Below are 19,682 nucleotides of genomic sequence, written 5' to 3'. Positions count from 1 at the left end.
ACATATCAATTTTGGAGGAAATTGGGTGAAAACTGAAGATTTTATGCCCATTTGAAATTTTAGGTCCGACCCACCTGACACTGACCCCCCTATCGTTAACTGAGGGGTGACCCCCCTGATGCAATGAGGCATGTTATATGATGTAGATTTGAAAGATGCACCTTTAGGTTTGGTTTCATGTCGATATGATGAATCTGAAAGGAGTTATAGCGAAAAACGATTTTTTTCTTTTTACATTTTTTGGGGCCTACAGCCTGTGTGTGTGTGTGTGTGTGTGTGTGTGTGTGTGTGTGTGTGTGTGTGTGTGTGTGTGTGTGTGTTTGAATGAGAGAGAGAGAGAGAGAGAGAGAGAGAGACGGGACTCAGCTCGGCGTACGGAGGGGAGCAGACAAAGGATATTCTCAGAAACTTTAAGTACATTTGTCTGCGAGAGTAACGGGATGGCAGAGCTTCTCTTTTCAGTTAATTCGCATGATCCACATAGTAAATTTACAAATTTAAATTTAAAAACTTAATCAAGTGATCAGAAGGTCAAAGTCTGTCATTCCAGTAATATTAGTCAAAATCGCACTGGTAATTTTCGCGTAAAGTTGTTAACATATAGGGAGACAGACAGACAAACAAACAAACAGACAAGCCGAGTGAAAACAATACCCGTCCCCAAGCCCCTCCGGGGCGGGGACGAGTAATAAATGCCATTTCTTTGGAGATGCCTGGACACATTGCATTTGAAAGACAGGAGGTCGTAAGCAGTGCGATAAATGTCGGAGGAAAACATTCCATGAGCTGATGAGCTGTGTCCATAAAAGACTGGGAGTACAGATGAACATTTGGAACAAAGAGTTAGGTAGAAAAGAGATAACGGAATGTATTTTATCCCAGTGTCTTCTAGCTAAATTATAGTTGTTATTGGCGAACTCTTTAATCCTGTTTCCCAGGCTTACTTCTCTCTGTTTCATGACGGAGCTGGCAGACAAAGTGATTCACAGCTTCGGTCAGGGACGCCTCATAGCTTGGTCAACAGTATGCATGACTTCATCCAGAGTCCCACAGTTCCACATTACGTAACAATAAATATTGTCTAGGATCAAATCACAACAAAAACTTTGACCAGGACACGGTTTGTGCCAAGTTCTTATGTCACGCTTACTGACGACCGAATGATGATTTAACACTATAAACTTAGCGGTTAGTAATGACATAACCGGGAGTCATAAGACACCCGTAAAGGAAGCAAAGAAACCAATGATCTACGATCTAGGTCATACACCTATTTAACTACTTCTTCAGTGACATTTTTCATTTAATTCTTTCTACTTTCGGGCGACTTCGATCAGTATTGGCGTGACTTTTTCGAAATGAATGATTTAGACAGTTTTATATTAAACAGTTAAGCTGGAGAGATTTTTTTAAGTTGATTGTAATGGTCAAGAAGCAGCAAAAACCAGCTAATAAAATACGTCACCGGATTCAAGGCGTTAAGTTTAAGCTGCATATAATAGTTTGTTCATGATTACTTCTTCGTCTGTATGTACTGCTACCAAACGCTTCACAACCAGAGTAAAGTGATTGTTGAAATATTAAAATACTGTGCTGCTTCACAGACTTGACTGAATAGCAGTCCTGGATCATTTTTCTTCTTACCCAGAACGATCCAAAGTCTTTGAACACAAAATGTTTCCTGTATGTCCGTTTTCACACACTGTACAGTTGTGGACATAAAATACCGAATCATGATGATGAATGAATGATGATGATAATGATGAATGAAGAAGTGATGATGATATGGATGGTGAATGAAGCCATGATGATGATGAATAAATGAAGAAGTGATGATGATAATGATAATGATGAATGAAACAGTGATGATGATGAATGAAGCAGTGATGATGATAATGAATGCTGTTGATGATAATGATAATGATGAATGAAACTGTGATGATGATGATGAATGAAGATGTGATGATAGTGAATGCTGTTGATGATAATGATGATGATAAAGATAAGCTTTGTATCTCTTGTAAGTTTTTATCCAGTCAAATCCACTCTTAGTCATGTACGCGTTTATTTTGAACTGAAGCTATTTTCTGTATTATTTTGTATTCTTGTCTCTGGTACTGTAATGCATATCTGTTTTAGTCATATTCTAAGTTCATTTCAGTTACAGTAAAATCTCAGTTATGCGTTTTTATTCAGGCAGACCATACGCTGAATGTAGTGATGCGTCAAATATTGCACAGTACCCCTCCATTGGCTCAGCGTTTGGTGTCGTGCTGGATGTTGTGTTACTATAGTCGTGGTGTGTGACTCTGAGGTGGTTGTTGTCGTGCCCTGGCAACCTACCATTCAGAAGTGCATCTGATTTTGTGTATTAGACGCGTGTGATTCGTGTATAATATGTTCGTATATCATCCACTCACTTGATGTAGTGCTGCCTACTTCTTCCTTAATCTTTATCATTCTTTTTCTGTGCCTGTCCTTCTCTCTTCTTATTTCTCCCATCTTTCCTGTCACTTCTTATTGCTTTTCTTTCCTTTACAGGTGGCTTTACATTGAGTGACAAGCCAAATGGTTTCCTGTAAGCCAAGAAACCATTTACAGCGCTGGGTGGTAACCATATAACCAAACCATACGTGCTTCCTACGTGTCAACAAGTGGGTTGGTGGAGGGTTAGTGCCCCTCTCCGTAAAACAAGTAACTCAAAGTCAAACGGCCACCCCTTACGGGATTGTGGCGTCTGGCAATAGATAGATAGATAGACCTCACAACGATAAACAACGTGAAAGTAAGTGATGGCTTCGAAACCCAGTGATGCCATCTTCGGAGCCAAATATACTAGCCGGAATATGTAATAATTCCATAAGTTCTCGATAAAAAAGTGGAACGACCTTATTAACCACGACAGTGCACACTAATAGCACAGAACAACTAAACCTGCACCTCATGCACAACATACAGCCATGGAAAAAGTTTTTGACACCTCTACTATCTGAGGCAACGGTAGGTGTTGCGTGAACTATCCTTTGTGTGATATCAGTGCGAAGAGACAAAGATTATCAAACAGAATGATAACGCTCTGTTGTTTGGGGAGGAATGATAAATATGAAATGCTGGACACAGTGTTGGCAGGTGCAAGTCGACGAACTTTTTCTCACGGCTGTACACAGGCCTGAGCATCCACTTGACGCCTACTATAGTTCCTGTACAAACATCCCCCTCACACCACCTGCAAATGAATCACACAAGCAGCAAACATACAAAGACGAAGGAGGGATTAAGATTAACGCCTATCAACTACACCAAGGTCAGTAAGACGGACCTTATATCTTTCCTATGTCACAATCTTCCCCTTGCGTAAGATACACAAAAACTGAATTTACATCCAGATCCCCAGCTTTACTGTGGGGCGAACAGGATGCAAAGAAGAGACTTTACTTAAGAGTCTGACCGGCCCCCAAATCGAACTCGGCTTATTCCAGTTGCGGGCTGGACCTCCTCCCCAAAGATCTCCCGTAAGTTGATTCAGATTCACAGACTTATGACCAAATCCCTCTCGTAAGACGTATTTTGTTCAGCAGAAATAACAAGAGGCATTGGAAGATTCTCCAGTGCGTCAGTCCTTCCTGCAGTAACAAGTCATGATTACCACAATGAGATGATCATAAGTTTGTATGTGCATTCGGTCCTGTGTAACCTGGTCTGTTGGTATCATGATAAATTATACAAAACGTCACTGGCAACAGAGTAACGTTACTGTGCAGCGTCACGTCAACCTTGCCGTTATCAGTATGGCTGTGTGGTGGCGTTTATGAACGAGGAACAGTGGACACAGTCACTAAAAGGTTTATGAATCATTCCCTCCTATTACTCAGATTTTGCTTTACAGGATGAACAGGAGACACGGGAAATTTTCAACACTCTCTTTTCTTTCTTCCAATAAAGGCAAATTGTAATTCATAATAATCCCCCTTTTGTAACTAACATGAACTTGTGCATAAAGAAAAAATAATTCGAAAAGATTCTAATTTTTCACCCCTTACCCCCCACCACCACAGAAATCTGTGTTACAAAGCTGATTCCATCATAAAAATATCGTCCATTCCTTTACTGGCCCATCGGAAACGTGGGACCCGGGACTACTCGTACTCTACTTCATCCTGACATATTTGGTGAGTGACTAATCGCTCTTCCTTGGGGGGTATTAAGTGACCATTAAGCTTTAATTATTCTTTGGTTGTAAAGCCTTATGAGACACATACAGTCTGATCACTTAACCTACAAGCCCACCAGGCGTCCATCTGACTGTAAATATGCCTAAGTATCCAACACTAACACCACACGCCATCGATTCTGAACACTAACTGCGCAACAACATAATCACTGTGATAATTTGGTTGACTATGTGACACTGGGGAGCTGTATTGACTATTTTTGTCGGTCAATACACTCTGGTAATCTATGGGTTTGTTAAGCACATTTCTTCATCTCTGGCAAATGCATCCCTCTTCATGACGTCTATGTTATATTCACGGCTGTATCAATAAAATTGAGTGAGATGATGTAGGTCTAGTTTCTGATGCTCTGTTAACTGAGAGCATGCAAGGCCATAATATCTGAAGGCCATTCATGGAACACCTGTAATTGTTTGATGTGATGAGCTCCTACATAACAGAATGTAGCCAGCAACGATAGAGCAGAGTCGGATATGTTCTATAATCACCACATGGTATACAAATTATCGCCCCAAAATAGGACTTATCCACATTTTCGTGCTCTTTTTTAACAATCCATCCCTCAGCCTCCCGGTTTATGACACCCCTCCATTTCAGCTCTGCACACATTCCCAGTTAAGGGCAAAATATTTCATTTCTCATACGAATTTCCGAATAATGCTATAGCATCTAAGGGTTGTTTTTGTCATTTTGACTAAAATAAATTACTTATTTAAACACAAACTTTTGTGGCACTGGGGCAAATTGCAGTCTCAAGGATGAACATGAAATGCAACGGGAATGACATTATCGTTATAGATAATACTCTACGAAATCCAAATGAGACAATGACACTTACCACATGAATTCAGTTATACGGATCTCTTTCTAAACTGTATGAAATCATTTGAGGGGAACAAATTAAAAAAAAAAAAAGTTTGAATATCATCGCACACCTCATGATGACTTTCAGATGCAGGACGGCCGTACTGTGACAGGTGGCGAAGATGGCGCTGACTTGAGGTACTCCATTTGATACTGTGTCTTATCTGAATTTGATAAACAGCTTGATTACGTTATTGCGCAGCACAATCAGGAGAAGGAGGGAAATTTTACCAAAGAGACGGAATTTTAGAAGTCACAAGGCTAGAACTGTTTCAGTAAACCTTTTCCTTGTTATGAAAATAATTAGATACTACTTAATTGATTCCAGAATCCCCGACTGGGTCCAAAGAAACACATTCAGACAATCCAAAAATTAATAATAATAACAATAGGATATAGACCAAAACAACATCCAGATTCTTCATGTTTTACTGCAAAAATAAACTCGTATATAAAATACGCAGAAATGACTAGTAACACATATAGCAACGGGGGAGAGGGGTATATGGCACCATATACCCCTCTCCCCCGGAAGGGATACGAGGGACAGAAAGTGAGTGAACGGAGGATATACGACGAAAGAGGGAGAGGACAGCATGGATATAAAATGAGGGTGACGAGGATGAAGGACTAAGAAGGGGGAAAAGGAATGTGAAAAAGGGTGGGGAGAGGAGGGTGAGGAAGAGAGGGGATTGAGAGTGAGAGAGGGGAGGATGAAGGGAGAGAGGAGTGGAGGGTGGATGAGATGGGAGGAAGGGGCGAGGGAAAAAAGTAGAATAATACAGAATGAGGGAGAATCTGCAGGTGGGAGGGAGGCAGTATTGGAGAAAGCGTAATTAGAGTGAGAAGGTAAGGTTGGGTTAGGGAAGGAAGGGGGAGGAGGGAGGAAGTACTGGATCAGTGCAAGGTAAGCTGGGGGGGTGGGGGATACTGAACGACAAAGGGAGTATTATTGGATGAGAGTGAATAACGTGCAATTAAAGGGGGAAAAAAGGGGAAGGAGGAGGGTATGGTGAAGGCGAGAAGATAGAAAGGCATGACAAGGGAGGAGAAAGGGAAGGGGGAATGTTGGGTGAAGGAAGGGAAAAAGGATAGTGGATGTGAAGGAGGGGAGATTAGTGGGCAAAGCAGGGGATGAGAAAGGGTAGGGGGTAATGTTGGTAGAAGTATAAGTGGTAAAACAGGGTGAAAGAGGCTGTGTGAGTCTCGTATTCTGAGTGGCTGTGGAGATTTTGTAACAACTCTTCCACAACTAATTATTATTCACATTACACCCCACCTCTCAGTTTATTACAAATACCAACTCGATGTTAAAAAGAACTAACATGCAACCAATTATTAACGTGAAAAGTGCTAAATAAAACACTGAAAAAGGGATGTTACTAAGTTTACTACGCCCAAGAGAATATGGCTGTCAGTCCTATGCTGAGTAACTGCACTATCACTAGGGTGTGGATGGGATGTTTTCAGTAGGACGAAGCAGAATATCACAAGGATGTGGCTGAGAACACTATTACATTGGTGTGGTTGAACTATTAATTTGAAAATATTGCTAGGGTGGCTGGGGATAATACTGTAGGGCTTGGATGGGAGTTTTACTAAAAGGTGAAGCTGGGATATTATTAGCGAGTGACTGGGAACAATCCTAGTGTGTCTGGGAATTACTTAGGTGTATAGGAGTACTACTAAAGGGTGTATCAGAGAATTCACAAAGGTATGAGGGAGAATATCACAAGACTGTAACTTAAACTTTACGATAGGATGTAGTTGGGCATTACTAAGGACGGCTGGGAAAATTACTATAGGCTGAGGTTGAGAATATCACTAGCGTACGGTTGAGGGGATAAATTACCTAGTTAAAATCTCTCTCACTAAGTCTTATGATAGAATATAACAAGAACAATAACAAACATCCTTCGTCCACTTATTAAACTGTCCTCCTTCAGCACCTGGCAGACACAAACATACAGTTGGTGTACATATTACCTTACTATTTACAAACAAATAGTAAGAAATGTAGAGTTCCCTGTTTGAATGATATGCACAATGAACTCGTCCCATCAGTTCACATAGCACTGCATACTCGAATGTTCAAGATACACCACGTTATTATATATATATATATATATATATATATATATATATTCAACATCGTACCTACGTTGCCCCATGAGGAGAGCAAGAGCCAGGGGCTAGGCAACTTGGTGCATATATATATATATATATATATATATATATATATATATATATATATATATATATATATATATATATATATATATATATATATACTGTATATATATATATATATATATATATATATATATTCAACATCGTACCTACGTTGCCCCATGAGGAGAGCAAGAGCCAGTGGCTAGGCAACTTGGTGCATATATATATATATATATATATATATATATATATACTGTAGATAAATAGATAGATATAGATATATATGTTTATATGTCTATATAAAATACATATTCGAATGTTCACGATACACATCACACTGTATATTACACAGTTCACTTTAACATATATATATATATATATATATAACTGTTACAACCAGTATCAAAATTATTATAACTTTCGATGATCGCGAAGTATAGAGGATAGGTGTTTAACTGGCAATACCATTATTCAAATGTAAGAATTACGCGGTGTGTGTGTGTGCGTGTGTGTGTGTACGTGTGTGTGTGTGTGTGTGTGTGTGTGTGTGTGTGTGTGTGTGTGTGTGTGTGTGTGTGAAGATACAAATCCTCCTCTAGAGGAGGATTTATATATCTATGCCGAGCTGAAACTGTTGTAAATGCACATCGGTTTTAGAATAGGGGTAAAATTTTCCTGTAAATACATTGCACTCTTGTCACTGTTATTAAAGTCCACGTTTAGCCAAAACTAGTATACTCACGCCAATTTCAGTATGTGCGTATAGTTCTTCCGTCACAGTAAATACATTATCGTTTTATCACTGGTACAACTGCTAGTGTGTACTGCCGCGTGGTGGCTGGCCAGGGTGAGCGAGGTGGCAGTCAACACACAGTTTATTGTCTCCACATCGCTGGAGGCTACTGAAGGTGTGGAATCTGTCAGAAGGGATGACCTGTGCATAAGGCTCGTACGTGTGCTCAGAGTCGGCATCACAAGGCCTCCTGTAGGGGTCTACCTTGCCAACATTATCATACTGGGAGGCCCTGGAGCACATCCCTGGCGCTGCTCCTTGCTGCCGTGGCTCCCCCAGGTCAAGATCTGGAGGTGGAGAGTCTGGCGGAGGTGGCAGGATGGCAGCCCAGTTGACCTGCATCTCAACAGACTGATCATTTGGGTGGCAGCAGGACGTGTGTGGTGGTGATGGTGCCAGCAGGGCCGTGGTGGCGTACGGTTCAGTAGTGTGGTTGGGCAGCAGCAACCTCGGCTCTGCGTACTCACTAACCAGCTGATCTGACTTGAGGAGTCGTGAGGAGGATAAGCTGGAATCCTTATCACTGTCAGTCGGCCGCCATACCTTATGGTCACTGTACATATTGATGGAAGGGTCCTGGTACAGTGGGGGTGCATGAGTATGGCTGGCTGGTGGTGCCTTGTGCCGTACCCTCCACAAGTACCACACCACACCAAGCACCAGTAACAGCACCAGCGGAATCAGCAAGTACGCCAACCATACTGCCTGTGGTGGAGCATGCAGCACCTCCCCTGCCGCCACCGTCCTGCGCAACCCCTGCCCCTCCACCACTACAGGGTCACTGAAAGGTCCTGTTCCAGCACTTGTCAGCGCCGCCACACGCACGGTATATATGTGTCCAGGCAGTAAATCACGAGTTTCCAGGTAGGGTGTACCAACTGTCTCGGTAACCTGACTACCGTTGTGGCTGAGTGTAACCTTGTACCCTATCACCTCCCCCTGCGCCTCCTCAGTACTAACACCAGACCACTCGATCAGCATTGAACCCTCCTTTTGTCTCGTTACTCGCACGTTACCTGGCGCAGTCAGAGGCACTGGAAAGACAGGAATGAACACTTAAAATTAAGGTTAGGTTGTAATGACAATACTCTCAGTACTCTCAAGTTTTCAGTCTATCAGTTTATCTATCTGTTTCAGTTTGTTTTTATACCTGTCTGCATGTTTATCAATCTATGTATCTGAGTTCTTACTTGTACCGATCTGTTTTACTATCCGATTAACTGCTTCTCTACATATGATAATGATAGAGTCAGGGACACATGGTTTACTCTAAGACCACTGGCATATAGCACAAACACAGACTTTGATGCTTGGCGTAAGCTGCAAATTATAACCTAGTACTCTGAATACCTATCACTGTAACTACAACACTGTTTCTTCTATAATTAGCCTCAAACAGCATTAGTACTGTGCGGTAGTTAATGTTATCATACAATACCTAACGCAGCCCACATGTCTTTGACATACCAATTACTGCCAGGGATGTATTATTTGTTTTTTTCCTACTGCCTCCAGAATATTTTATTCAACCTACGAAGCATCCTTCTAACGGAAAGGGTCAGTGAGGGTTACAACTATCCCCCTCCAAACCTATGTCTCTCCCAAACCGAACCCAGTCGTCAAAACGCTGCCATCACTAGCATCGTGGTTTTTTATTCAGTGATAATGACAGAGTAAAGCAAGATCCAGAAGCAAGAAGACAGGAAGTATAAAACTGGTATCAAACAAAAAAAAAAAAAATCGTATTGATTTTATTTTCCTGTAATCCCGAAGCTGGAAGAAACCTAGGGTCATACTAGGCTACAACTGACACTGTAAGCTTCATAACTGTTAGCACCTTTTTCTTAGTAATTTAACGTGCATATTACACCCTGATAGTCTCCATCATATAATTTACATAAATATTGGTATCGATACTGTACAGTATATCTTAGAAACGTAAAAGAGGATAAAAATGTGTAATATCCCAAACAAATTTTTAGGAAGAGGTGCTACGAAACCTCCTATGCTATCAAGCATATGGGACCTAAAACTTACCGTCCTCGGGCATGGTGAAGTGGTATGAGTTGGATGGAGTGCCCTCAACGCTGTGCAAGAAGGGTACGATGAAGAAGGTGTAGGGCGTGTTGGGGTGCAGGTTGTGGAGGTGATAAGTGGACGAGGTGCCCAGGACGGTAGCCACCTCCACCCTGCCTCCCTCTGCCATCCAATACACCAGCACCCCATCAACCCAGTCCTCCACTGGCTCCAGGAAGCTCCAGTTCAGTATAACACTGTCTGCTGCTGTGGCCATGGCCTTGGTCAGTGTTACCAGCGGACGCGCCAGGCGACGCTGGACCTGTCGCACCTGAGGAAGGCACAGTGTGGTTCATATATTACGCTGGCCAGTTCTTATGTGTTTCAGGTAGGCTACGCCTCAGTCAGCATTACCAGTCTATACCATGCATCATTTTCTACTTTCCATAATCCTTTTCAAGCTTTATACTATATTTTTTTTTATGTCCATTGATTGGAAGATTTATCAGTAACGTGATGAAGCAGCCAAAATATCTTCACACCTCACAAAAACCGACTGGGCCGTCCCCAGCAACATATACATCTGGAGATGGCAATTTACCGACCAACCTGTATGCATAAAGGGTTCTAACTGTTCTTTTCCTAAAAACAAGTCCCCCTAAGTTATGTATTATTACACCTTTTTTTTTTTTTTTAGCATTTTCGTCACTAATAATCGCTTACAAGGACGTGCTCAGTATTTGTAGGAGAGAAGACATTTCCTTATACAAAGAATCTTTTTCACAACATTACTTAGGAGAATTTATACATACCATACCTGTTCTGCAGTGAGGGTGGGGTGTGGGTTGGCTCTGGTAGAGACAGGATCAGACCAAGGACTAGGGAACGATGCTCCTTGACTGTTGACGGCACGCACCAGGAAAGTGTAGGTGTGGCCTAGTGACAGACGACTGACAACACATGATTCTTGCGTGATGACAGCATCAGCCACCCGCCATTCAGACCATCCCTGGCGCCAGTACTCCACAGCATACCAATGGAGGCCAGCCTTGCTGCCCTGGGAGTTGGGCAACCAGCTTAGATGCACTGAAGTTTGGTTCCAGCCGAGTATACGGGGCTTGGTGGGTGGTGGTGGCAGTAGTGGCGACTCCTTTGGCTCTGTGTCCTCCACCACATTAAGCACTGCCTCCTGCTGTATACTGCCTGTTGTTGCAGTTACGTGACAGCTGTATATGCCAGCGTCGTCAAGCCACACGTCTTTGATGATGAGGGCACCGTTCTCTGGCAGAGAGAACCGTGGCTGGTGAGGGTGCTGGCTCAGCTGACGGGACGGCAGGTGTGCGGAGGGCTGGTACCACCAGGTGACAGTCGCTGGTGCTGCTTCACTCACCACCTCACAAGAGAACCTCGCCACTCCTCCAGGGGCCACTGTCAGGTCCTTAGGTCCCACACCCACTACTGGTGGAGGCAGTGCTGTTACCACCACCACTTCTGCTCTCCCACTCACCCCTCCACCACTGTTAATGCCCCAACAATAGTAAACACCGGTGTCCTGTGTGGATGGCTGGTGCAACAGGAGAGTACTGCCATCATCTGACACTGAGGCGTGGCTGCTGCTGTGACCAGGGGACAGAACAGCCGTCCTGTTCACAGAAGGGAGGCGCCAGAGCACGAGGGGTTCAGGCTCGCCTTCCACAAGGCACCGCAGTTGTGCCTCATTGCCTTGGATCACCTGCAGGTGCTGAGGCCGCTGGGTCAGCACTGGAGCATCCAGCACAGTGAGTGTAGCCCTGGCAGTGGCCACACCTGCCTCACTCTTCGCCTCACACTCATACACACCCGAGTTCGCCACCGTCACTTTCTGCAGAACCAATCGCTGGTCCTCAATAGTGGCTCCTCCTAGTGACATCCCTCCATCCACCTGCCTCCAAGTGACTGTCGGGGTGGGAAAGCCCCTCGCCCGGCAACCCAACTCCACACCAGCACCCGACGCCACTGACGTGTTGGATGGCTGCTCCTCAAACCACGGTGGTGCTGGGAGAATGATTATTTTATTGACAAGTCATTTGTGTCATTTATTACACTTTCATATCCTCTTAATAATAATGCAGCATGAACTATTTGGTAATTCAGTAACCATGCAGACAAGCAGCTCTCTTCTTATGAATTAGTTTCTTAATAATATGTGGTAATATCATTTGGCCTACAGAGGGACAGCTTCAGCATGCAGTTCACTGGGTTCACGTACAGATGAGCCTGGGATGCCAACAACAATGGCCTAACAATCCATTTATGCATTTAACACACTGATGCTCTGCGCTGCTATTAAACATAATAATATCTTGGTGCTGGAGAGAGATGCTTTTATGTGGTAGCATTGATATGACTGAGCAGCTCTATTGTCAGGTTATACAAACGTTCCCCACATCCCTCGCCCTCCCCTAAAAGGAAGATGGTGGACTGCAAGAGAAGGGGAATGAAACTGCAGTCCACTGCCACTGGGTTCACATTCTGATGAGCCTGGGGTTACTGCCACTGCTGCAACTACTGCTTCTACAGTGCTACTACTCCTACTACTACTACTGCTGCTATAACTACTACTACCAGTAATAATAATAATAGTAATAATAATAATAATGATAATAATAATAATAATAATAATAATAATAATAATAATAGTGATAATAATAATAATAATAATAATAATAATAATTCTTAGTATAATAGGAAAAGTGTATGGTAGGATACTTATTGACAGAGTTAGAGAAAGAACAGAGAAATTAGTTGGAGAAGAACAGGGAGGCTTTAGGAAGGGAAGAGGTTGTGTAGATCAGATATTCATTCTTAGATCTTTAGTGGAAAAGTTTCTAGAGAAGGGAAAGAAGTTGTATGCGGCTTTCATGGATTTGGAGAAAGCTTATGACAGGGTGGATAGACAAGGATTGTGGAAAGTGTTAAGAATATATGGAGTAGATGGGAAGTTGTTGAATGCTGTGAAGAGTATGTACGATGGTGTGAAGGCTGCAGTGCGTGTGGATGGTGAACTAAGTGAATTTTTCTCTTTGAAAGTTGGGTTGAAACAGGGATGTGTCATGTCTCCATGGTTGTTCAATCTGTACATGGATGGGGTAATAAAAGAGTTACAAGGTAGGGTAGTGGATGTTGGAGTGGCCCTGGTGAGAGAGGATAGTGTCTGGAAGCTCCCTGTACTGCTGTTTGCAGATGATACTGTGTTGTTGAGTGAAGACGAAGGGGAGCTGCAAGGCTTGGTGGATGAGTTTGGGAGAGTGTGTAAGAAACGGAATCTAAAGGTAAATGTAGGGAAGAGTAAAGTGATGGTCTTTGAGGGGGATGAAGTCAGTGAATGTACAGCGAGGTTGGATGGTGAGGAATTGGAAAATGTGAGTACTTTTAAGTACTTGGGTAGTGTGATGAGTAAGGATGGAGGTTTGGAGGGCGAAGTGCTTGAAAGGGTAAAGGTTGCTGGTTCTTTGAAAGCAGTGATAAGAAACAGGGAAGTGAGCATGGAAGTGAAAAAGTTACTACATGACAGTATTGTGATACCAACTCTAACGTATGGATGTGAAGCTTGGACGTTGTTGGAAGGACACAAGTCAAGAGTGAGAGCAGTGGAAATGAGTTATTTAAGAGGAGCCTTTGGAGTCACATGGAGAGACAGGCTGACGAATGAGGATATAAAGGAGCGTTGTGGTGTGGATGTGGATGTGATAGGAAGCGTTATGAGGAACACACTGAGGTGGTTTGGCCATGTGGAGGAATGGAGGGTGAAAGACTGACGAAGAGAGTGTATGTGAGTAAGGTGGAGGGGGGAAGAGGGAGGGAGGAGGCCGAGGATGAGATGGAGGGATGGGGTGGAGAGGTATATGAGAGAGGGGTGTGTGAGTTGGGAGAAGGGCAGTGAAATGGCGGGGGACAGGGCGACTTGGAGGCGATTTGTTTGTGGCCACCCCAAACGGGATTGAGGCGTCTGGCAATAGATAGATAGATAGAATTATTATTATTATTATTATTATTATTATTATGAGAAATAATAATAATAATAATAATAATAATAATGACAATAATAATAATTACAAAAACACGACAAATTTCTTCAAGGACAATATTCATAAAGAAAACCTTGTATCAGCCATTGCCTACTTGAAACCGAGCTATAAAAGGGCCGTGAGGTGAAGGTGCATGCCAGCTTAGGTCATCACAGTTTATAAGTCCACCAAGTTTGGTAGCTCTAGCTTCGATCCTTCATGGAAAATTAGGTGACATCTGGAATACTGGAAACGATCCAATTATTTTACCCCAGGCGAGGTCAAGGTCACAGATCTTGTGTACATCACCTTAGGTCACCAGAGCCTATAAGTCCACTAAGTTTGGTGGCTTTAGCTTTAATCCTTAAGGGGAAATTAGGTGATATCCCGAATATCTGGGAAAGTCCCAATTTTCTCTCCCAGGCGATATCGGAGAATAATCAACCGATTGGAACCATACTCCCTTCCGGCATGCGTCCATCTTAAGGCTATTTTATAGTACAATTTTTAGCTTCCTAACTTAGGCGGTTCTTGAGACAGCGAGGCTGACTCACTTTTCTCTGTTCTGGATAATATCCAAAGATCTGGTTGACTGATTACCACCATATCTGGTTAAAAGAGGCAGACAGTGTCAGACTAAGTTGACCAAGTTTGAAGGCTCTAGGCCAAATACCCTTTGAAATATCATAAGTAATAATAATAATAATGATCATCATCATCATCATAATAATAGCTCACCATCTACTCACTTGATGTAGTACTGTTCTCAGGTGTCTGCCGTTTCCTCTCCTCCACTCTTCTTTCCTTTCATCCTCTTCTTTCGTTCTTTCCTTTATTCTTTCCTCCTCCTTCTGCCTGTGGGTGACTTTACACTCCTTCTGTCACTCTCTCCTTCATTTTTTTCTCTTCATTCTGCCTGTGGGTGACTCTACACTGACTGACAAGCCAAATGGTTTCCTGTACACCAGGAAACCATTCTGCTTGTCACTCAGTGTTGAGTCACCAACAGGCAGAAGGAAGAGGAAAGAATGAAGGACAGAAAAACAAAAGAGGGAATGTAAAGTCACCCGTAGGCAGAAGGACGTGGAAAGAATGAAGTAAAAAAAGACTGAGGAGGAAGGAAGGAATGGAGGGAAGAGAGGAATGGACAGACACCCGAGAGCAGCACTACATCGAGTGAGTGGATGGTGAGCGCCCCCACCTACCACAAATGGATAATAATGATAATAATAATAATAATAATAATAATAATAATAATAATAATAGTGTCATAGCTATATGCCATAAAATATTTTGGCATAGTAATTCCAAACATATTAAGAAAAATGTTAGGGAGCCTAATACCCACGGTAATATGATCCAGGGATAAACATACACGTACCCAACAATCAACTCAGTGAAACCCTTGATGTATTCTACATTTTGTTCGTATAACCACAAGACGAGTGTATGCAACTTAAGACATCTTGTATCGAAGGGGTTAATGAAGGCTATACCTAATCCCACTAGTTCAAAAAGCCTTCCCAGTGCTGAGTAAAACAGCACGGACACAACAAGAACTTAACAAATAAGATGTTTTCGTACTGAGGGAGTTAACTTATTAACGACCGTAAGGTGAGATGGGGTTTCCTCACGATAGCCTGCAAAGTTGAAGGGAAGACACATATTAGGGATTTTGAAATATTACATACCTATTTTTCATCTACTGTAGCACATATTACCTTTTAATTATGATGGAAGAGTAATCATCAACACATACTGTAAATAACTTACTCATGACGGTGAGGTGAGATGGCGGTGCCTGACGGGCGCCAGCAGCGTTGCGGGCACGACATATGTATTTGGCCGAGTCCTGCTGGACGGCCTGAGCGATTATCAGGTCACCATCCTGGCTGACACTGATGCGGCTGGAGTTGGTGACCTGGTGTCCGTCCCTGAGCCAGGTCACCTCAGGTGGTGGAGTGCCCTTGGGAGGCCGGCAGGGCAAGGTGACGGATTCCCCTACCAGCACTTTTATAGAGGAGTCAGCCTGCTGCTGGAAGTCATAGGCCAGTGTGGCTACAATGAGTGTGGCATTTTTTGAACGTGTAGCGCCATAGCTGTTTGAGGCCACACACCAATATGTTCCCGCATCACTGTCCCTCCTGGTGGCCGTGACCCGCAGGAAGAACAGTGACCCAGAGGACAGAAGCACCCGGTGTGAACGCTGATCCTGTGATGACGTGACCACTTCCTCCCCATCCCGGAACCATCGGATTCTGGAACTGCCCAAGGCAGCGCAGTTCAGAGTGGCGGGGTCATTGCGCCGCGCCACCACGTTGCTTGGGTGTTCCTTGATCACTGGAGGTGCACCTGTATGGGAGGCGTCATCTTTGTCATCATGATTCTCTCTTTCTACCTAAGGATGGGATAAGGTATGGCCTACCAAGTAACGAAAAATGGAAGCATGTATTGTTAGGGAAGATTATTTAATACCATGAGACCATTAGTATATGGCCTATATAATATCAAACACAACGTTCACTGACCACTTGAGGTCTGCAGTAACTGTCCATGAGCTTTTGTAAAGGAACTGGGGTGTGTCCATTTTAGTTTTGATATGGTCATGAAAAAAATAAAAGTTTCCTCCCAACACCGGAATGTAGGAACGAAAGAGAAATTAACAACCATCTTCTGAACCCATGCTTTACACTTCGTACGAGTGAATAGACGCTGAGAATATGACAAGGATAACATTGGAGAAGGCTCTCTCCATTCACCAAAATCTAAAAATAGAGAAAGCATACTTATAATACGTTTATTTTATCATGAAAACCCCTAACCCCTTTCATTTTATCAAAAGGTGAAGACTGTGCCAGCCAGTCAGACTGAATGGTAAGTTTGTCTAGTACCCAAAGACACTCATTCCTATCTTGAAACAACGTTCATGAAATTTCAGTGGGTAATCCAGTTCCGTCAGGTGAAAACAAACCCCCAGTCCTGAATATACCTTCGTTGAGATGCTTCCAGTCAGTGTGTTGTTAAATCCTTCAGTCCGAGGACGTATTTTTACGATTTATTCTTTCAACTACCGTATCAGAATTTTACTCAACTCTCATTTTAAACACGTAAATGAAGACTGTTTCTAACCTCAGCAGTTCGAAAAATCTCTTCACAGAGGATTATAATGGTCAAAAACGGGTAAAATAAAAAATATTATATCATCACATTAAAGAGGTTACTGCACATATGAAAGGTTATCATAGTGTTGATTACAACTAAGTACTTTCATGAGTCATTCAGTTTAGTGTTATTTTCTTCATTTAAACATGGACTCTACTATGGTTGTGAAAACTTCTCATAGGGAAGTTTCTCAAGTTATCCCTGCCTCACTCCAGCTTCCCCCACAATCCCTAAAGTCCTTTTTGTCACGCTACATTCATTCCGTCTTCCTCCATCATCCATATTATTCATTCTGTCAAGCTTCTCATATTTAATCCTTTCCCATCATCCCTAAAATCCGTCATGTCAAGCTTCTTTCACTCCGTCCTCTCACATTATCTCTAAAATCCCTCATGTCAGCTCTCCTTCTCCGATTTCTATTTAACCATCCATGAAATCTCTTTCGCCAGTCTTCCTTTATTTCATCGTCTCTTGTAACCCATACAAACTTATATGGCAGACATCTTTCTCTTTATAATCTCTTCCGTTGCATCTCATTCACTCCATTTACATTTCTAAAATTCTTTATATTAACCTTCTTTTACTCCAAAATCTCACATATTACGCTTCACTCATTTCATCCATATTCCATATTCCTAGTATCATCATCATCATCATCCATACATCTTTTCCCACCTAAGGATGGGATAAGGCCCATAGAACCAAAATATATCTAATGGAAGGAAAACCAACAGAAATCTGCCCATTTCAATGGTTCGTGCTTTCATTCACTCATCATTGAAGCCCCTGGAATCCTAACTCCAACCCTACAGGCATAAACATCCTCATTCTAAAAATATTCTTTCAACCTAAAATCTGCCACAGTCCCCTTTACTTAGCCCAGCCACATCCCTAAAATCCCATACATAACCCTCCTTCATCCCAAAGTCTCTCGCCTTATCCCTCACTCATTCTGTTCTGTCTCACCAAAGGAAGTTACTATTACCCGTTGCCCACCTACTCCATTTTGTCCAGTCACCTCACAACACTCTCCTATGATACTCTTCACCCATTTCATATAACCCCATCCCCCTGCACCTCCACACACACACACACACACACACACACACACACACACACATACACCAATTTACCTCTCCCCCCCTTCCTTCTCTCACTTGTGGTCCTCCACCCTACCCTCACCTCAGTCTCGTCTTTTCCCTTTTCTCTCTGCTCTTTCTCGAATCGGTAAGATCTTTGGTCAAAGTTTATTTCCTCTTTATCAACGTTCGTCATGAGGTAGCCCACAGCTGGGGACCTGGTTATAAAGTTTAGTGTTATGCATCGTATTCTAGGTGAAGACTACAGCTCAATAAAAATTTCTTACCTGCCGAAAGTACCTTTGTTCAGTCAATAGGTATTAATCCTAAGCAACTTTTTTTTCCTCCTTTCTCTCCACACTTAACTATAATCACGAGGTCAGTTCGTATGTACTGTACAAAGCATCCATTAAAAGTACAATAAAACATTGTGATAGTAGTTTTGCTTTGTGAGATGAGCAATGATTCCTAATGTGTGAATGATGTATGAATGACTTGTGTGTACCTTTCACTAGGTATTCTTTTTTATGGCTTCTCTTACCTTTGTCTCTGGATCCCACCTCACCCTAGATTTTTGGTGGGGTTAGGGTTTGTTAACATGTAATTAACACTACATAAACCGATATATCGGAAAAATGCCCCCATGTGGTGGCACCGACATAATTGGGTACCACCAGTGCCTGATTTTGTTTTTTTTTTTTTTTTTTTTTTTTTTTTTTTTTTTTACGTTGTCCGACTCTGGGCAAAGGTTTCAGGAGGCCTATTCCCAAGTCCCAGTAGTCCTCCTTGAGGCCCAGTAGTCCCTACACCTCCACATGTCACCATTTCGGCGCTAACTTCTTTCCCACCATCCACATTGAATACATGCTAGGACTGCTCTCCTTAACACACAGGGACTGGTGTATTGGTATTAGCGGGGGTACTTTTATGACATGTCGGCGGGTCATCTGGTAGATCAAGAAAAAGTCTGCTTTTTCAGAAATTCAAATCCTGAAACTGTTTCCACTGCCCCAGCCGGGATTATATAAATGTCCCTCAACTCACTCTCTGTCCCTTAGTAGGAAGATGGTGAACTGTAAGATGAGATAAGGTCAGTCTGCAACCCACTGGGTACACATTCAGATGTGCCTGGGGACACAACAACAACAACAACAGTTATTTACCGGACCATTGTCTCACCTTTACATATTGCTTTTTTAATTTTTTAATGAAACTGGCTAAGGCACATTTCAATCAATTTATTTGTAATCCGCACTTAAAAAAAAAAAAAAAAGGTAATAACATTTGAAGACCAAAACATTTGTTTATTACGATGCAG

At 42.5% G+C, this 19,682-nt stretch overlaps 1 protein-coding gene across 1 annotated transcript in view; it reads right to left on the bottom strand.

Moving 5' to 3' along the window:
* Positions 1 to 8,082: 8,082 nt before the first annotated feature.
* The window catches only part of LOC145414690 (roundabout homolog 1-like), a 47,275-nt gene continuing 35,675 nt past the window's right edge, over positions 8,083 to 19,682 (bottom strand). The window contains exons 3-6 of the mRNA XM_080284211.1: positions 15,897 to 16,521; positions 10,895 to 12,111; positions 10,099 to 10,408; positions 8,083 to 9,095 (exon numbers count right to left, since the gene is read on the bottom strand). Coding sequence (XP_080140337.1) covers positions 8,083 to 9,095; positions 10,099 to 10,408; positions 10,895 to 12,111; positions 15,897 to 16,521 — 3,165 coding nt within the window. The remainder of the gene's footprint in view (positions 9,096 to 10,098; positions 10,409 to 10,894; positions 12,112 to 15,896; positions 16,522 to 19,682) is intronic.

Source organism: Coenobita brevimanus, chromosome 13 (assembly GCF_032717465.1).
Source record: "Coenobita brevimanus isolate Jiangsu-jjx chromosome 13, ASM3271746v2, whole genome shotgun sequence".
Lineage (NCBI taxonomy): Eukaryota > Metazoa > Arthropoda > Malacostraca > Decapoda > Coenobitidae > Coenobita > Coenobita brevimanus.
The sequence above is the reverse complement of the archived record's forward strand: the minus strand, read 5'-3'. Positions and strand labels throughout refer to the sequence as shown.